This window comes from Marmota flaviventris, chromosome 5 (assembly GCF_047511675.1).
Source record: "Marmota flaviventris isolate mMarFla1 chromosome 5, mMarFla1.hap1, whole genome shotgun sequence".
Classification (NCBI taxonomy): Eukaryota; Metazoa; Chordata; class Mammalia; order Rodentia; family Sciuridae; genus Marmota; species Marmota flaviventris.
In genome coordinates, this window is record NC_092502.1 from 30,190,230 (window position 1) to 30,206,902 (window position 16,673).

At 37.6% G+C, this 16,673-nt stretch overlaps 1 protein-coding gene and 1 pseudogene across 1 annotated transcript in view; both read left to right on the forward strand.

The window, feature by feature from the left end:
* LOC114082245 (uncharacterized) overlaps positions 1–16,673 on the forward strand; it is a 281,118-nt gene that overhangs the window by 51,715 nt on the left and 212,730 nt on the right. Inside the window, exons 9-15 of the mRNA XM_071612054.1 lie at positions 4,446–4,479; positions 7,558–7,630; positions 9,993–10,050; positions 10,145–10,299; positions 10,804–10,941; positions 11,738–11,833; positions 13,848–13,941. Of these exons, the coding sequence (XP_071468155.1) occupies positions 4,446–4,479; positions 7,558–7,630; positions 9,993–10,050; positions 10,145–10,299; positions 10,804–10,941; positions 11,738–11,833; positions 13,848–13,941 (648 nt within the window). The remainder of the gene's footprint in view (positions 1–4,445; positions 4,480–7,557; positions 7,631–9,992; positions 10,051–10,144; positions 10,300–10,803; positions 10,942–11,737; positions 11,834–13,847; positions 13,942–16,673) is intronic.
* On the forward strand, positions 13,963–15,242 carry LOC114082491 (GSK-3-binding protein FRAT2-like; annotated as a pseudogene).

Consider the following 16,673-nt stretch of genomic DNA (forward strand, 5'->3'; position numbering starts at 1 on the left):
ATCTTGATGACTCAGTGGCATTGCCTCACAAGCCACTCCTCCTGGCAAACTGCCAGGCACCATCTTGACATGGTCATGGCCTCCAACAACCTAGGCTGAGGTGCTGCTTGGTGCAGACTTCATACCTGCACAACTCTGTTGTTTCACCTACCTGCTCATGCTGTGAGGGTGGCTGCCAAACACTGGATTATAGTACATTCGATCCATACCAACATGGGTACATGTCAGCTGGGGGCTTTTATTTACCCTGTTATTTGACTTGAAGTACCTGCCAAGTTATAAGTGGGAATGTACGTCTTCGGTGGAAAGTAAGATGCATTTTTTCTTACCTTTGCTGTGGGTTTTAGAAGTTGCAAAGTACCTGCCAATGTGTTCAAGGAATGGGGCTGGATCCCCAATGCAGATGGAAGAAGACAAACAACAATAATACAGCATGAAGGCAAACTAGATATAGGTATACAGAAACAATCAAAAAGAAAAAAAAAAACACCAGTAACAACAGAAGAAAAGGATAAAATATTTAGGATCTACTAAATTGTTAAAGGTTCATAAAAGTAAAATTAATTTTAAAAAAAGGAAAAATGAGAAATTAGAAGAAAATTTAAAAATTCTATTAAATTATGACAATAAGATAAAAGTAATGAAACAAAATGACAAAGTAATAATTAAAAAGAAAGAAACACAAAGTAAAATCTAGTTAAGAATTTCTTCTACATGAGTTGTATGTGCACACACTGTCCTAGTTTTGCCCAGGGCAATTGTCAATGCCTGCATAGCAGCAAGCCCTTCATACCTGCAGAGCTTTGGCATTATGAGGGTTGTGCCAGAAAGTCATATATTCTGCCTGTAGAACTATAGTCTGTGTGGGCTGGGGATGTGGCTCAAGCGGTAGCGCGCTTGCCTGGCAAGCGTGCGGCCCAGGTTCGATCCTCACCACCACATACAAAGATGTTGTGTCCGCCAAAAACTGAAAAAAAAAAAAAAAATTAAAATTTTCTCTCTCTCTCTCTCTCTCTCAAAAAAAAAGAACTATAGTCTCTGTGCCCAGGGATGTGGCAAATGTCTGAACTCCAGTATCTACCCAAAATGTGAATGTGAATTGAGATTGTTCCAAAGAGCAAATGTATTTTCTAATATTTTTTTCTATAAGTTGAATGTATTTAGTAAATAAAAATTAGTTATTTGTGTCACTAAAAATGAGTTGTCTCATTAAAATGAGGTGAAATACTCTGTGGCATTTTTAAACTATTTTTTGCATAAATATGTAATTAAATTATTCATTTGTGTATTTTCAATTTCTTCAACTTATGAGAATAGCCATATTCTATCGCTTTGATCTTTATCACCAATTTGGAGGTGACTGTCTTGCCATAATACTTATTAACTGTTAATGGTCAGCTCAGTGAGTATCTTTTTTTTTTTTATTATTTAGTAACTTTTTGTGTTCAGTACTGTAATCAAATCTAGGGCATTATGCATCCAGGTAAGTGCTCTACCACTGAGGTATATCCTTGGTCCCTAATACATAGTTTTAAATTCACAGAAAAATATGGAAGGTACAAAGATATTTTCTTCTGTACTTCCTTTACTTTCACAGTACTCCTCCATTATCAATGTCCACTACTAGGGGCATACTCTTGCTAACAATGATGAGCCTACACTTATACATTATTATCACTCACATATTTAATTTATATTAGGATTCTTTCTTGGTGCTATACAACTGTGGTTTTTAGAAAAATGGATAATAGCATGTATTCATAGTTGTAGCTTCAGAAACAAAATGTTTTATTGTGCTTATCTTCTTCCTAATCACCTCAACACACATGTAACCCCTTCCAACCACTTATCTCTATTATATCTGGAATATTTTTTTCCAGAGTAACCTTATATTTGGAAAAGTATAGTATATTTAAAATATTAAAGTTCCAACGTAATTAAATCTAGTCATTTACAAAATACTTTTTAGTTTTTCTTTCTTTTGTGGTGTTAGTGATTGAATACGTTACATCATGTGATATAGGCACATTGTCTATTAGTGGGCTTCATTTATAGCCCTTATTTTCCAATTTTTGTTCACCAGTATAGGACATGAGGGCATATGGATTACATGCAGAAAAAGCAGGAAGTCTATAAAGATTTGCCACATAATGAAAAGGATTGAAAAAAAAATTGGATCATGCTGTACAACACAGTGCTAACTGTAACATCCTACTCTACTGGGACCAGATAAAATCGTCTCAGTGGAATCTGACAATCTCAAGAAGTCATAGTTTATAACAATGGTCATCAAAAAGTATTTTACAGCCTTGCCATAGGAAAACTTTCTAGAAAAAGAGTAGTAAACATGAATTAAAATTATCTCCTCTTCAGTTGTCAGAATGAATCTTTGATGGTTTGGATGTGAGGTGTCCCCAAAAAGCTCATGTGTGATATAATGCAAGAAGGTTTAGAGGGGAAATGATTGAGCTATGAGAGTCTTAACCCAGTCAGTGAATTAATCCCCTGATGGGATTAACTGGGTGGTAACCGAAGGCTGGTAAAGTGCGGCTAAGGATGTGCGTCATTGGAGGTTTGCCTTTGATATTTTATATCTGGTGAGTAGAGTCTCTCTCTGCTTTCTGTTCAACAAGTGAGCTGCTTCCCTATGCCTTACTCTTCCACCATGATGTTCAGCCTCATCTGGAGTCCCAGGGAATGGAGTTGGCAGTCTATTGACAGAGACCTCTTAAACCTTCAAATAAACTCTTTCCCCACTATAATTGTTCTGGTCAGGTCCTGTAGTCACAGCAATAAAAAATCGGACTAAAACAGAATCTCAATGAAATTTGCTATGTATATTTATGACTGCCCCATACTGAATCTCATCAACATGTATGTCCCCAAGGTACTAATTTTTTTTTTTTAAAAAGGATATAAATAACAGTTCAGGACAGTAGATGAAAGGAAACAAAGCAAGGGGTGGGGGGAGAAAAAGGGTATCTACTGGGGACTGAATTTAAAAGAAAAAACGAAGCTGTAGAATTTGATCAAAATGAATCCTAATGTTTAAATTAAAAGAACCAATAAAAACAAAGAAAAAATAATTACATTGCCACATGCTTGAGGTAGTATATTGAGTAAAATAATTCCATAAGTGCTTTAAATTTAGCAAATCCAACATTGTCTAAAGTTATGTCCCCTTCTTTGTATAAGCCCCTTCGGATTTATTCATACTATATGCTTTACGTTTTTGCCATTACAAATTAATGACGTACTTCAAATAATCTAAAATGTAATTCTAATATTTTCAGAGAAGAGTATGAAATCAGACTATTTAATTTTAACAGAACTGACATTCTTTTAAAATTTTTGTTATTTTTATTACTATTATTATTTCACTTCTAGGGATCGAACCCAGGATTCATGCATTCTATGCAACACACTACCATTAAGCTCCATTCTGTATCCTATCAGTAGATTTTCTCTTGGGGGAAATGCCAAAAGAGTAACATTGTTTTGTTTCATAATTTAAATGCATTGGAAAGGACTTTTTTTCTCATCAGAGAGACAATGGTTGGCACATTCTGAAAACATAATAGTTTACTTTAATCCTTTCTCATATCAGCTATTTCTACATGACAACTTGCTGCTACCTCCCTAGTACTTCTAAGTTTTCCTATGACAACAAAGTATATACCAGAATGTACAAACTCTCAAGGATTTCATCTTTTTAGTGTCCCCCACTCACTGCCCACATTGGAGGTAATGCCTTGTTTATATGACACATAAGAGAGAAAGCATCTGGAAATAAGAGAATAATATCTTCACCAGAACAGGATTAGTGAGGGTTAACATATCAATTTCTATTTAGCTCTCCTCATATTTAACCTGGAATGTCTATGTAAGCATTCCAGTTCCTGGTCTGTTTTCTTGAGTTTTGCCATGCAGCAAAGTACACTGTCCATGCATCCACCTTCCTTGTGGTAAAGGGTTTCATTTTAACCTGAGCAGTTTTGACTGAAAATCTGGAGCGATTGTGTATCATAACAGCCTAAGAATATTCTCTGATAATTATTCCTACTGCAATTAGTCCAGAAAAATCATGCTATTTGTTTGACACTTTCATCTCTATGCTCCTGAATCTGCTAATGATATTGTTTTCTGTCCATCTTGTAACTTTTAGATAAAAGTACAGTCATGGGACTGTTTACTTTTACTTTTAGGTATCAAATTTTGATAAATCCCATGCATCTTCCTTGCATTTAAAAAGTGCAAAGTATGGGACTGAAGAGTTCTTAATGCATTAATTGCCTATCAGAAATATAATTAATATTCATTCTAGAAAAGGCTCCATATATGGGCCTAGAAGAATACTCTATAAAAAAGCATCAGACTCATACACTTTTAATATTTTATATTTTCTATTGTTGATTAAATATGTATTTTACTCTTTTCTTTAATAGTGGATGAAGATTCTACGGATGACAATTTAAAAAGGTAGGATTTTATAGAGTAAAAAAAATTGTATGATAGCTAATTATAGAATGAAGATGAAAGGAACAAATATTTTTTGAGTGTTCCAGTCTAGGATAGACAATTGCATCTAACACTTGTTTATTAAAGTCATCGCAATGACTTTGAAAGTGTCTGTGCTATTATAACCTGTTATTTACTAATTAAGCAGTTCTCACTCATTCATAGAAGTTGACTAATTGTCCCATATTCCCACAATTAATAAGTACCAGGCCTGTAGTTACTGTAAGCTTGCCTGGCTGACAACTCCATTGTATTGCCCTACTGTGTAGGTTGATGCCAGTGCTTACTAGAATCAAGAAGCAGGTCTGTATCATCAATTCAGAAAGTCAAAGTCAGTTGTGTGTTAATTCTGACTCATAATTTACCTGCGAAGCCTGTGTATAGAGTTTGTCCTGATATTTTTGACAGTTTCACTGATAACAAAATTTCTTTTTTTGTACATCAAAGATTTTTAGGAAAAATCTCACAAAGCTGTGGTATCATGTTTTCTTCATAAGCAAGAACAGGCTAGTCCTGGAAAGGAATCATTTTACTTGAAGTTAAGGATACCTTTGTGTAAACCATGTTATATTAAATATATTAAGGCTCCATATGGAGAATATTTTAATTGATATCTCTACTTCCTGATTTCCCAGTTTGGTTTCCTTCAGTATTCTACCCCACGTATCTTTGACCTCTGTTTTTATAAACTGTTTTATAAATCAAGAGCTACATTTTCCTTCAGGCTACTACCCCTATTTACCTTTATGAAGACTTTTTTCTTTATAATCTTGTTTTCTTTTTCTATGATTGAAATCTTTTCTTGAATTTTTATTTTTATTTTTTGTTGTGCTCTCTTTATTTTTTAAAAGTTGTGTCAATTGAATATTCATTTTTTTCCTATTGACAGAATCAAAAGCTCAAAGAATTTAAGAATTTTAAGGAATTTTCACCTATCAATGTACCCTCTCACCCTTCAATATGTATTTGACATGCTGGCCAAATGATGGTCATGATGATGACCCTGAAACGTATAGATATGAAAGGGACTTTTGTGGATATAGAAAGGAATAGCAATAAGATTCAAACTGAGGTTCCTTCATGCTAACTCAGTACTTTTCCTGATTATCATTGTGTAGTAAATGTGTTCATAACAGGTTAGGGAGTGTCTGTAGAAACCCAACTAAAGTGGATAAGACTGGGATTACTAAGTAAGCCCAGTAATAGAGTATCAGAGTGACACTAACAAACGGAAGGGCAAAACTGAAGAGAAACAGCACTGTGTTTACTAGAAATAAGGGTTGTAGAAAATTGACCAAAACCTTGGGGTTTATGACCAGTTTGATTAACACAAAATGGATATTAAGGACATAGAATATTGGAAGCTGTCTAGAAAGGCCTATTAAAAATAAGATTTGAAGGAAGTCCTGATAGGTTGTTATTTTCTTGTTTGTTTAACTGGAAGAAGTGACAAAATTCAAGGTTTTTTTTTTTTTTTTTTTAAAAAAAGATGTTAATATAATTTGAGCCATGGGAAAAGTCTCCAGAGTTTAGAGATCTGAGAGTGGCTTAGGGACTCTAAAAACCCAGGAGACTAGAATTTGTTGGACACATGGATCTACAGTCTAGCAAATGTCCATTCTCCTCTACTTCTTTTCTCAACTCATTGATGTCCTTCTTATGTGCACATATAGTAGATCATGAAAATAATTGGCTGGCAAAGTCATCGAAGAGCTTCAGTTAGGTAGTTGGTAAAATGTTTATGCTAAGGCCTGTGACTGAGACTCCATTCAGTTTGTTTCCCACTAGCAGAAGGAACTGTGACTCTTGGTCCTTTGAGTATAACTTGTATCAGGAATCTGCATCTTCATACAATGTAGGTTTAAAGTTTGGAGGGTCCCACTGAGTCCTGCAGATGAGAGAATGGGGAGTGGAATCCCAGAGGAAGGAGGATATTTAGATAATATTTAGGGAAACACAGGTATGATTACCAGTACTCTGTTTTTCTAGCAATCTTTTCCCTTGGGTATCTGAGGGCCTGTAAAGGTTATAGGTGCTTGCTAGTTTATGTAGATTTGAATAAAGTGGGATTCATAATACATTTATAATAAGTATTCTCAATAACAACATATACATTCATTTCTTGACTTTGAACATTCAGTGTTCAAATTTTTTTTTAAGGTTTCATGTTTTCTTTTTCTTTTTTTCTTTCTTTCTTTTTTTCTGGTATCAGGGATTGAACTCAGGGGCATTTGCCTACTGAGCCATTTCCCTAGCCCTACCTTTAATTTTATTTAGAGATAGGGTCTCAGTGAGTTGCTTAGTGCCTCACTTTTGCTGTCTTCTTTTTGTTTTTGTTTTTCTTCTTTACAATGGGGACAAAACCTAGGGGTGCTTGAACACTGAGACACATCCCCAGCCCTATTATTTTATGTTTGGTTTTGAGACAGAATGTCACCAAATTGTTGGGGGCCTCACTAATTCACAGAGACTGTCTTCAAACTTGAATGCTCCTGCCTCAACCTCCCAATTTGCTGTGATTACAAGCATGCATCACCACACGCTGCACAATGGGGTATTTTCAGTAGGTGATATCCATGCTGAAGAACTAATACCGCCATTTTAAACTACCTTACTTAGTCTTTGATCCATGGATAACCAAGAGAGAAGGCACTGTTTCTTGTTACCTTGTCTTGGGTTATAAAATGGGTGTTCCACTTAAGGTTAAAAAAAAAAAGTGTGTGTGTTTGTGTGTGGATGTGTGTGGCAGCTATTAATTGGATTTTAAGTTCAGCCTTCAAGACAGGCAGTTTCTGAGAATAAGTTTATTCTCAAGTTCTGCCAATACATTCACTGTCAGTCTGAAATGGAATTAAGACTACCATCATTGAATATCTCATAGTTTAAAAAAAGTGAAGGCAGAAAGAGCTTTATAAAACAGAGGTTATGTTTTAATCATATCAGTCAAGAAATACAATTTAATAAAGTTAAATCTAAGTTTTTACTAGAGTTTATTAAAAATACTATCCAACTACTTTATTATACATTTTTGCTTTACAGGATTTCTAATAAAACTGATCCTGATGATCATTGTCTCACCTTGGATGAGGCCAAATATAAATATTATGACAAGGTAAAGTGATCTTTTGTGAAATTAATTTTCTTGTTCTGAATTTTTGGTTTTGAGGTGTTAAAACTTAGCAATGGTTTTCTGATCTATTTTATGCAAATTTGCTCAGACAAAACCATTTTAAGAGAATTATGTTGATATTTTTTAACTTGTACAAATGCCAATGTTCCCTTGAGGAGCTTAGTTTGGTGGGGGATGGAAGAAACATTGTACTGGTAAATACATATTGATAGAAAAATTGCATCAGGAATAAATTTCTTATTGCAGAAGCAATAGGAAATTTGGTCAAGGATTTTTTGTTAGATTTACATTAGTGTGACTTTTAAATCATACTTACATGATTTATAATATTCATGCCCAAATTATTTTTTGTAGAATCATGAAATTTCTTTTATGCCTTTAATTTGAAATAAATAAGGCACATTGGATAGAGGTTTTTTTTTTTTTTTTTAGACCCTTTATATTTTACTCAATATATTTCTAGGAGACTTTTTTCATTATTTCTATCCTTGGCTCCATTTTTACACTAAAGTAACATTAGAAATTATGGAAACATACAAATTTAGAATAGGTATATTAATGTTTAGATTAGGGGCTGCAGTTGTAGCTCAGTTATACAGTACTTGCCTAGTATGGACTGTGAGGCAAGGGGTTCACTCCTCAGCATCATATAAAACTAAGTAAATAAATGTACAAAAATATAATAACATTATAAAAATGTTTGCATTAAAAAGGGATTTCTTCATGCCTTCTGACTCTTTCCACTAAGAGTATATTTAAAACTCTTTATCTAATTGAAAAATAGATGTCTTGTGAAAAATAATAACCACTACTGGAAGCATAGACTCTCATTAACCATATGATAAGACTTTAGTTTTATATTTTTTGTATCATAGTGTTTTAAAATATTCAAATGCTTATGTCACATTCTGAGATCTCATATTTTAGACGTTTTTTACTTAGTTATTTAAATATTCATTTAATACCTTTTTAAATTTTAATAAGCTAGTCAAGGTTAATAAATATATTTGCATATATCCTGGAGCAGCTACAATATGGTTCAAATGTAAGGAAATAGCTTCTTAATTTTTTGAACATGAATAAATGAGTAAAAACACATGAAAAAAAATTCTTTATTTTTAATTTTTTTTTTTTTTTTTTGTACTAAAAATTGAACTCAGGGCCACTTTACTGCTGAGCCACATCCCAAGCCCTATTTTGTATTTTATTTAAAGACAGAGTCTCACTGAGTTGCTTAGAGCCTCACCATGGCTGAGGCTGGCTTTGAACTTGCGATCCTCCTGTCTTAGCCTCCGAAGCCACTGGGATTACAGAGGTGCACCACCATACCTGGCTTAGAAATAAATTTCTATAGAATGAAGTGTTCTAAATAACATAGCATGCATGAGATGACTATTAATTAACTACTGAATTCTAAAAATATGCTTTAAGTTTGAATTTTCTTTTGATATCTAGGATGTATAAATTCAGGTGAGTTATGTTGAATTAGTGCCACAAAGAAGAAGCAAACTAGTCAGGGAAATTTCATAAATATGAAAGTAGGAACCAGAATATTCTTCAAGCATCCTCTAATTATGAGCATAGATTTGGACTTAAGATGAACATTTGTTTCTCATTCCTTGTTTATTTTTTTAAATTATTTAATGCAAGACTCAATATTCTCTTGAAGAAAACTTCTCTTCATTGTATGTTCTTTGAGTCATCTCTGTCTCCATTCTTTGGTTATTTGGTTAATCTTTCCATTTAGCAACTGTGAGGTTTTCATTCAATGATATTGCCCCCACAAGGTTGTTTTTGTCATTCTTCTCTATCTTGGAAGGCTCAACATTTATATTAACATGTATTTTTAGCTATTTAACACACAAGATGGACAGAACTCATACTGTTTGTGATTTCTATCAGTTTTATTTATAAGATTCTCTTAAAGCTTAGGTCTCATATTTTCCCTCAAGAGATAATTTATGCCAATATATGTCACAAAAATACATTAAAAATATCACACATAATTATTTTAAATTTCTATACATTTTTTTTTTCAAAAGCACTCTAAACTATGGATGGCTCCAATTTCATCCTAGGTCATTTGGATTAATAAAATAATTTAATGGACGTCAGTATTTGTGAAATTATCTTGGAGGTAAGGGGAATAACATTTTGGAGATCTCTCATCATCCTCACCCCATGAGCAGACATAGCTTAGTAAGTGGCAAGATTAAATTGAGTTTACATTGGAATGGCTCAGAAACATGTTCTCCTTCTCTTGTATCCTGCAGTAATGGAAAATGTTAAGCTAATTTTTCAAATTTGGTGCATATTACACCTAAATATTTTTTTTCCTTCCTAGGATATCCCCAAAGAAAATGGAGAATTACCTCACACTTCTAATGAATCGAAGAATGATGGTAAAATATTTGAAGAGTATCTATTGCAAGCTGATTATAGATTTAAAATTATGGAGCTTTTTCTGTACTCTCTATTTTGCTTTTATTTTTGTAGAAGAAACAAATGAAACTGAGGAACCTAAACTTAAAACATTACCTGGAAACTGTGATGGTGATATTAAAAAGAAAAATGTGATTGAAACCACTCCTGTGGAGGAAATCAGTATAAAGAACTATCAGAGTATTTTTTCTTCCTCAGTTGGCTCAAAGGTAAGATTTTTAAAAAATTATTTTTCTTATTGTTTTTGCATATCATCTCTCATATACACATAATGATACCAAACAGCCTAGAAATAAATATAAGGCCATAGAGTCCTAATAACAAGGATAGCAACAGTTTTAAGTATACCATTAACAATTATAGAATGTGATGGAGCTAATCGTCAGGATGACCTTAGGCCTGAGCCTAAGCAACCCCATTTTAACTTCATTTTAAAAGACCTGCAGTTTCACTAGGCACATCCACAGATCCCTCCAGAATGGCCTCAAACAAATTACTTCCCCTCACCCTGATAAAAGAGAGTGAAGCCTCTGGCAGGCTGTCCTCGCCTGATAAGAGGGAAAGGCCAGAAGATCAGGATGGAGACCACCAGACCAGATGTTTCTGGTCCCAGGATAAATAATGTCACTGAGAAATCCAGTGGTAGCTCATAAGGATTAAAAAGGGGTTCAAAAGCCCCCAAATTTAGTATAATTGATAGAGCAAATGAACAGGGATTCAGCCAGCCGAAACAAGGATGTACTCGAGCTGGAGAGCCTTCTGAGGACCTGACATCCCATCACTTGTCATCATTCCTGAGCCTCTGTGTGATCCTCACCTCTCTCAAACTCTACTGCCTCTTCTGGACCTTGGTGAGAGCCACAGCTCCTCCCTACAACCCCTTCCTCAACCAGTCTTCTGCTCCACACCAGGAAAGCCTGCCTTGGTTCTGAACCTGATCACCGAGGTCTGAGTGAGTGTGTATCTGCTGGAAGCAAATTACATGTTAACTTGTAAAAAACCTTATTTAAAATGATCGCTAACTTTAATAACCTATAAGAAGTGATAACTGATAATGTACAATGCACAAAAAAATAGGCACTAGTGATTCCAAAATTAATATTAAAATATATAGGCAAAAATGGACTGAGAATAGTGGTGCAGGCCTGTAATTCTAGCATCTTAGGAGGCTAAGGCAGAAGGATCATGAGTATAAAGCCAACCTCAGCAACTTAGTGAGGGGCTAAGCAATCCATGAGGCTCTATTTCTAATTAAAATATAGAATGATTGGGGATGTGGCTCAGTGATTGAATATCCTGAGTTCAATCCCTGGTGACAAAACAAACAAAAAATGTGGTGGAGGGGCAAAGGAAGGAGAATGAAGACAAAAATCACAAAATAAAAATTGAGAAGATACAGATGAGAGAGACAATAAAGCAAGTGCAAAGAAAACCAATAAAATAATAAAAGATCATATGAATTGGAAAGATAAAAACTAATTAAAAACTATAAAAACCACAAAAATACAAGAAAAGTATATGATTTCTCCTTGCTGATGTAATTAAAATGTAGACACTTGTTTCCACAATTTCTACTTGTATAATACACCAGTTTGGGGAGGTTTCTGTGGAGCAACTATATTTACGCTGTTTTTTTCTCAATTCTAGTCCAAACAGGCCAGCATTTTTTTTGGAGACTTTAATGTGAAATCCTTTCATCCTTGCCTACCAGGGAGTGTTATGGAACCCTTTCCAGAGGAAGAGGTGAATCACAAACTATATATGTTTTATATATATTATATATTATTATATAAATAATATATATGACCATAGGAGTGTGGTCATAATAGAAACTGTCAACAAAACTGTTACACAAGGAGCCCATGGGCCAGTTTGCACTGAAGACTCCCAATTCCAGAGTTTGACTGTCAGTGAGGGGATATGCAAGATTCTAGGCCCCTGTGGGGCTTGCTCCATCTCTAAGCATTGTAGAGGTGGACTGATTTCAGGATCCATGTTTGGTTTGTGAAAATCTAGACAACAAGTTCTCCATGAAACTCTTTCCCAGCTCTCCCTGAATCTTCTACCTCACAAAACCACCCACAACATATCTTTGTTCCTGTCCCTAATCTCAAAACACCAATTTAAAAAGGGAATTATCGCCACTGTCCATCATTTTACAGACTTGCCAAGACCACATTCCCTGTTGACCAGAGTTTTCAGCACATCCCTGTCAATCTATGCTCTGATCCTGGGCAAATAGGGTGGAAATCCACAATTCCAGTATAGAGAGGTGGTCACTATGTCTTAGAGGTATAAAACATGAAGATGATTTTCTTACAGAGAGTCACAGCAATGGAATCTTTCTAAAGGGGGAGCCCCCTCAGTGCTCTACTTAAATTACATAGGAAGTGACTAATATTGTTTCAGTGGAAGAAGTAAGGTTTATTCCTTCAAATGCCTCTGAGCACAGTAAGGTGGTCAGACATGAAAGCTTAGCTCAACTCTGGAGAGTCTAGCAGCAACGTTTCTACTAGAACCAACCTCAACATTTGCTATCAGATTTCCTACAGCAACATTTAAATGAAACTCACCTCAGCTTCTAAACCTTGTGTAGACCATGTGACTATGAATGACTTCAGCATCCCAAAGGTCCCAACAGGTCTTTTTCTCAATTTCTCTTTTAGACATAGTCTGATTCTTGTTGTGGGTGCCTCCTGAACTAGTGAAATCATATCATAGTGGGGTCTTATAAATACAAGAAAGACTGGGATTTCTGATCTCCTGTGAAGAAAGCCTAGGAAAAGGACACTGAGTGGAGAAGATTCCTGGACAAGCACTTTGATATTTCTGGGGAAAATCTGTAGTACATGTATCCTCCCTTGACATCTCAGGCAGAAACAAACTTACTCCTTTGTGGAAATTGTTTATTGGAATTTAGATGAACATGATTTTCTTGAAATTGCAGAGAGTCTTGGCTCACATGAGGGGAGCTTCCCCTCTTTGAACCAGCCAGTTTTCACCTAACACTGCTGCAATCTATTTCTTATTTTATTATTCTATTATTATTATTTCTTATTTTAAAAATATAATATTTATGTACTTCATTGGCCCTGCATTTGCACTCCAGTTTTTTTCCTACAGCCCTCTATCTCATTGCAAAGACATACACTAGTTGATTTGACTCAAATTCAGGGTGTAGTCACTAAGCACACTATGATTTTACACCACCATTTTTCTTCCATGGTATACCTTTTTGTAACTGGAGACTCTATCTATTTATTGTGTGCTCTCATATTAAGGTAAAATAAAGAAACTTTTTTTCTTACAACTTCATCATATTATAAAAATAGTTTTCCATTCAATAAAAGTTTCCAAAAGAAATATAGATCTCTTTTCTTAACGAGATATATATATATTTTCATTCCCTGTGGTCCTTCTATACTGGTTTATAAGCTCAGTAGCCAAAGGAAGGTAAAATTTTCCCTATTTGCAGAGGATATATGAGCTTATGGTATAAAATGTGTCAGTTTTCAATGTGTAATTCTCTATTTTTTAAATCTAATGTATTTCAACCTGAAAAAAGCTCAGTAGCCAAAGGAAGGTAAAATTTTCCCTATTTGCAGAGGATATATGAGCTTATGGTATAAAATGTGTCAGTTTTCAATGTGTAATTCTCTATTTTTTAAATCTAATGTATTTCAACCTGGAAAATTGGGTGTCACCTTAGTTATTAGGAAATCTTTATGCAACTCATTATTGATATTCTTTTTGCCAGGATATGTCTCTGAGTCCTCCTCAGAAATGCACTGGTCTTTTATCTGATGATGCATATCAAAGAGCAGACTGGGGTATAACTAGACATATAGAAGGTAAGAACCATGTACTGTAAAATAACATTGGCTATGATCTTCATTTAAAATATGGACACTAATAGATTCAATTAGTTGAAGAAATGAACTTAATAAGTATGTAGTAAGAAAAAAAGTGAAATGGTAATACGTAGTATATGTTATTAAGTTTTTGCAACAGATTAAATATAAAGTGTCTCTAGTGGAGTTGAATTCCATTTCGAGACCTGTTTAGATCAGAGGATAGTTTGGAAATAAAGAAGGGGTGGGGAGAAGAGAGAATGAAGAATAAGAAAGTTAAAGATCACAGACAACAACAAAAAAGAAAACGAAAAAGAAGTAAGTGCACATTGTGAAGGTAGGTAAATTCAGATTAAACATTAGAAAGTAGAAGAGCAGAGCATTAGAAAAATTTGTGAGTTTTTAGTACCAAAACTGTTTTGAGAGATACAGTAAAAATTTCCAACAACCCCGCCGACCCGGCTTCCGCATCCCCCCGTCCCCGGCATCAGCTTCAGCCTCCGCCCGGCGCCCCGCGCCTGCCGGTGCCGCGGCCCGCCAAACCCGCGGGCAGCCGAGCCACCGCGACGCCCGCAGAGCTTCGGGTGCCCGGGAGGGGGCCATGCCGTGCCTGAGGGAGGAGGAAGAGGAAGCCGGCGAGGAAGCGGAGGGGGAGGAGGAGGACGACGACAGCTTCCTCCTGCTGGAGCAGTCGGTGACTCTGGGCGGCTCGGGCGAGATGGACCGACTGGTGGCCCAGATCGGCCAGACGTTGCAGCTGGACGCGACTCAAGACAGTCCGGCCTCCCCGTGCGTGTCCTCAGGGCCGCCGCTACAGCCCCCGGCGGCGCTGCCGGCGGACAAGGCCCGGTCCCCGGCCGTTCCTCTGCTGCTGCGACCCGCGTCGGCCGAAGCTGGGGGGCCCGCGCCCCCGGGAGCCCTACGCTGTGCCCTCGGGGACCGCGGTCGCGTGCGGGGTCGCGCTGCGCCCTCTTGCGTGGCGGAGCTCGCCTCAGGCCCCAGCGCACTACCCGGGCCGTGCAGGCGAGGATGGCTCCGTGGCGCCGGCGCCTCCCGGCGCATTCAACAGCGACGGTGGACCCAGGCCGGAGCACGCGCGGGCGATGACGACCCCCACCGCCTCCTGCAACAGCTCGTGCTGTCGGGAAACCTCATTAAGGAAGCAGTGAGGCGCAGTGAGGAGGCTCCAGCGAGCCGTCGCCGCGGTTGCGGCCACCAGCCCCACGGGTGCCTCTGGGCCCGGTGGCGGACGCAGCGGACCGGACCCCGTCGCCCTGCAGACCTCGAGCGCCTTGCTCTGACCCTGGCCCCCTGGAGAAGGAAGAGGACGCCGCTGCGTACTACTCTGTGTCCTCCTCCCATCAACCCTGATCTGAAGCCTCGGCCTCTACTCCTGGGAGCGACAGCTTAGGCTGCACTCAGGCGCTTGGAAAGATCTTAAACCCAGAAGTGGAACCGGCCCGGGCAGTACTGTCCGAGAACTTAAAGTATGGTGAAATGCACGGACCAAGGCACGTCCGTGTCGCGTGAGAATTTCCCCGGTCACCCCGGGCCAAGGACCTGGGATAAACTGGGGGACCTATGGCAGCTACTTGCATCCACTTGTACCTGACCTAGCCCTTGTGGGCATCGTGTGCTTGGATTGTTTTAAAGATAGGGCTGGAAAGGGGCGGGAATCGCGAGAGCTTTCTAACAATACTTGAAAACTAGTGATACGGATACATTTTCTCGTTATTTTCCGGTGGAGGAGCTTACTGAAAATGGTGCTATAATTGCTGTGCAGAGAAATTCTGGGTTGAAGAATATAAAATCTTGGCATTGGGTGGGTTGGCATCGCCTCCTTTCTTAAGCCACTTAATCCGTGGCTGGAGGAGGTGGGAGACTCCACTTACGGAATGGGAGGGAGGGGCATAATTTCGAAGTTGGGAGAGTTAAATTTGATTGTGGACTTTTAAATGACTTGACCTTGCCACCCGTGGTTGAAGGTCACGTTTATGCTCTAAGGCAGTGGGGTTCCTACAAGAGCTAACTCACCCTTGGTGTCTTTTTCTCTCCAAGAAGAGCTCTGTCTTGTGCTTTGCCACCGCTTGGAGTCTCCCGAGGACACACAGGCAGGGAGGGACGTGTGAGAAGAGTTAGTTGCTTTTTCTGTGCTTTCCTCTTTCCAGAACTCCTCCTCTTGCAAGGCTACTCTTGGCCATGTCATTAGCTTTCTCAGAAACTGTCATAAACAATCTCATGTCCTCCCAGCCGACCTTTCTTACTCTGCCCTTTCTGTGGGGTTGGATGAAGGCCCTGGACGCCTTTCTGCTCTGTTCTGGCCCTCTGGAGTGGTGGGCCTGAGCCTCTGTGGTTCCTCATGCACAGTTATTTTCCTCCTGCCTGCCAGCTCTTCTTTGTGAGTGACTGAAACTTTTAAAAATGTGACTCTCCTCTAGGAGAAACTGCTGGCTTTACCCTTGTGAAACTTGATGGCGCTTTAGTAAGGTGCCACCCCCAAACTTTAAGGTAGCTAAACCAGTTTTTTAAAGATTCAATGGCTTGTTCATCCTCCAGATGTAGCTATTGACTGTACACTTCGCAACGGAGTGTCTGAACTTGTGGTGGTCCTGATTTATAGGATTTCTTAATTAAAATGTCTGCTGAATAAATTTGATTTTTGTTTTGGAAAAAAAAAAAAATTTCCAACAGCTGTTTTCTTAATCAATATTGGAAAGTAATGAAGGAATGAA